Source organism: Propithecus coquereli, unplaced genomic scaffold (genome assembly GCF_000956105.1).
Source record: "Propithecus coquereli isolate 6110/MARCELLA unplaced genomic scaffold, Pcoq_1.0 Scaffold189, whole genome shotgun sequence".
Taxonomy (NCBI): Eukaryota; Metazoa; Chordata; class Mammalia; order Primates; family Indriidae; genus Propithecus; species Propithecus coquereli.
In genome coordinates this window covers 75,230-78,579 of record NW_012143745.1, presented here as the reverse complement: position 1 = coordinate 78,579, position 3,350 = coordinate 75,230, and the positions used below count along the sequence as shown (strand labels likewise).

General features: G+C 43.0%; 1 protein-coding gene across 1 annotated transcript in view; it reads right to left on the bottom strand.

The window, feature by feature from the left end:
* RPF2 (ribosome production factor 2 homolog (S. cerevisiae)) overlaps window positions 1–2,095 on the bottom strand; it is a 48,484-nt gene extending 46,389 nt beyond the window's left edge. Inside the window, exon 1 of the mRNA XM_012642831.1 lies at window positions 2,022–2,095. Within this exon, the coding sequence (XP_012498285.1) occupies window positions 2,022–2,044 (23 nt within the window). The 5' untranslated portion in view covers window positions 2,045–2,095. The remainder of the gene's footprint in view (window positions 1–2,021) is intronic.
* Between the last annotated feature and the right edge of the window lie 1,255 nt (window positions 2,096–3,350).

Sequence of the window (3,350 nt, the reverse complement as noted above, 5' to 3'; positions counted from 1 at the left end):
AATTAAAATATAAAGGATTCAAGTAAATACTGTTGCTATTTTTATTCCACTAGTTTTTCTTCAAACTTAAGCAGTCAAACTGTACCTTGCACCCTAACACAAAGAATTAGGGATCAATCTGTGAGCATTTACTAAACATATGGAGGCTAACTGCTGCTTATCTTTTCTCTAGGTTTAAAGTCACAATGCCTGCCAGGAAGCATATTCTGTCCCACTCTACCATCACTGCTGAGAAAGTCAACATTATTGTCACCAAGGGGAATAATAATAATGGTTGTTGCTTTTATAGAGTCAGTCTTTTATGGCTCAATCTTCATCACAAGCCTATGAGACAGGTATAATTATCTTCACTTCATAGTTGAGGCGACTGAGGCCAGAGAGGTAATATGCCCAGATTACACAGCTATTAAGTAGGCCACCCTTCAAAATGTGCTAGATTCAAAAATTCATCTTGGTGGAGCACAGGTGGCTCACACCTGTAATCCTAGCATTTTGGGGAAGGATTACTTGAGGCCAGGAATTTGAGACCAACCTGGGCAAGAGCAAGACTCTACCTCTTAAAAAATAGAAAAATTAGCTGGGTATGGTCCCAGCTACTCCGGAGGCTTGAGGCAGGAGGATTGCTTGAGCCCAGGAGTTGGAGGTTGCAGTGGCGAGATATGATGATGCCACTGCACTCTAGCGGGGGTGACAAAGCAAGACCTTGTCTTAAAAAAAAAAAAAAAAAAAACCAAAAAACGAAACTCATCTAGACATATCACCCTGTAAAATATGAAGAAAAAACAAATTCATTATTCTGACTTTATCATGTGACAGTAGGTGTGGCATGTTTTTATACATTTCTGTTCAGAAAAAGGGCTTCCTCTACAGTGAGCATCTTGCTTTTCAAACAGTTCTCTGCCACCTACTGAAACAATTCCTCCTCTCTTAAATAATTATGACCCTCCCTCTTCTGGTCCTTTGGATACTTTGGGAAGGAGAAAAACAAAATATACATACACTTTAGTTTGCCATGTAAATTTTAAAAACTCTTCTCCATACAGACAATTTGGGGAGACGTATAAAAAAATTCTCTAGGTAAAATGTCACATATAAAGCTTCTAATCATTTACTGGTTGATAAAGATACAAATTATTTATTAAATCAAATCAAGAGATACATAGTGTGTCTGTAAGACAATAAGTGTTATGTGCTCTATATTCTATGTGGTTTGTTACTTCTCATTAATCAGCAACGAAGGCAAACAGCAACTTACGTGTTCTATTAGCTGTATGGCCCCCAATTACAGTAAACTAGTCTTACTCTTCTTTGAGTCGCAACACCTAAAGGGATAGCAGGTGCGCAAAATCTCTGAATAAGTAACTATTACTGTCGTTTTGGATACACGTTAAGCTAAGAAAATCTCAAGCAAACCATACCAAATAACAGCAGGACTATTTAGCACAATAAACATTTTTTAACACATTTAAAACAGATATCACTTAAGGTTAACTCAGAGAACTGCAAAGTCAGAAGGAAAAGAAAAAGCTACGTTCTGCAGGAAATGCTTCTCGCAACTAACCCTCACAGCTCTGTGAAGTGTGTCTATGACGATCGCTATTTCACAGAGTAAACTGAGAGTTAGGAAGATTAACTGGCCCAAAGTCACAAAGCTTTAAGTGGACGCGCCCGATTGTCACCCAGATCAGTAAAATTCCGAGGACTGTGCGCTTAACCCTTCACTCTGTAATTTCGCTCACATTTCGGAAGCCAGACGTTTTTCAATTGGCTAGGATAACAGCGGCCCAACGCCTCTATACTCCCTCCCATCCCGAGGCTCCCACTTAAGGGCTTCCCCGCGGTCCGTTTCCGGCCAGGGTGCACGAGCGCAGGAAGACCCGGCTGGGGTGAATCCATTGGCCCCCACCCGCTACGACCAGCAAAGGGTGTCAGAAAGAAGGATAACCAGCGAGACAAAGAGGCAGGGGCGATATCACTGCTATCACTTGAGCATCTCTCACGAACGTTCCCAGCGCACTTACACAACTCGATCCAAAGCGTCCATCGCTAGCGCTGTCCGCAAACTCAACCAGGAGAATGCACGTGCACTCCGCGGTTACGCGTATTGGCCCGGGCGCCAGAACAGGAGGAACCGACGGAACCGGAAGCTGCATGTGACGCTATTTCCGGGGACGCCCGCGCCGCAGACACCAAGAGGCGCTGGCGGCCATTGTGGGTGGGATTATGCCTTGTTCCCTTAGTTACGGGTTCTCTTCCGGAAATTAAAGGTGTGAGGTGACACTCTAAGTAACGTCGTCTCTCACACCTTGGTGTACACTCCTCCATTTATACCTGGTATTCAGGGACCAGCTGGTATTCTTCAGGGAATCCCCTAAGATGCTAGAAAGGTTGGTAAGCACGGTAGGCACTCACGTAGTCACTAAAAATATTACTGTGATATGGGCACTGTTGACTGAACGGTTACATTAGTGAGGCAGAGTTTATGACTACCACAGTTGCCTAGTACATAAAAGATGCGCAGAAAATAATACTGTTGATCGTAGTTTTCCACCCAACTTTTAAAGTGCCATATAATTCACATACCATAAAATTCACCCCTTTAAAATGTACAATTCAGTGGGTTTTGGTACATTAGCAAAGATGCGCAAACATCACCACTATCGAATTCCAAAATTCCTTTTTATTTTTTTATTGGGACAGAGTCTGCCTCTGTTGCCCAGGCTTAAGTGCAGTGACCTCATAGCTCAAGGCAACCACAAGCTCCTGGGCTCAAGCAATCCTACTGCCTCAGCCTTCTGAATTCCTGGAACTACAGGCACACACCCCCAGGCCCAGCTAATTTTTCTATTTTTTGTAGAGATGGGAGTCTCCTTATGTTGCCCACGCTGGTCTCAAACTCTTGGACTCAAATGATCCTCCTACCTCAGCATCCCACAGTGCTAGGATCACAGGTATGAGCCACCATGTGCAGCCGTGGGTCATTTTTAATCATAAACAATACTGCCTAGTATCACAGCTGACATTCCATTATTATCTTGCCTAGTAGGTTTCCAGAGAAATACTGCTCAAAGGGAAACTCAGGGTTATTTCACCAGGGAGAAAGAGAAGAGAAAGGGGTTTTTTGGTTAACTCTTTACTCATAGTAGTCCAGGGCAATCTCACAGTATTGGCACCCAATCTTCATTCCTGTCACTCTGTCATTCCTGGCTTCTATTTCCAAGGTTATTTTATTTATTTATTTATTTATTTATTTTTTTGAGATAGAGCCTCACTCTGTTGCCCAGGTTGGAGCAATCACAGCTCACTGCAACCTCCAACTCCTGGGCTCCAGTGATTCTCCTAGTTCAGCT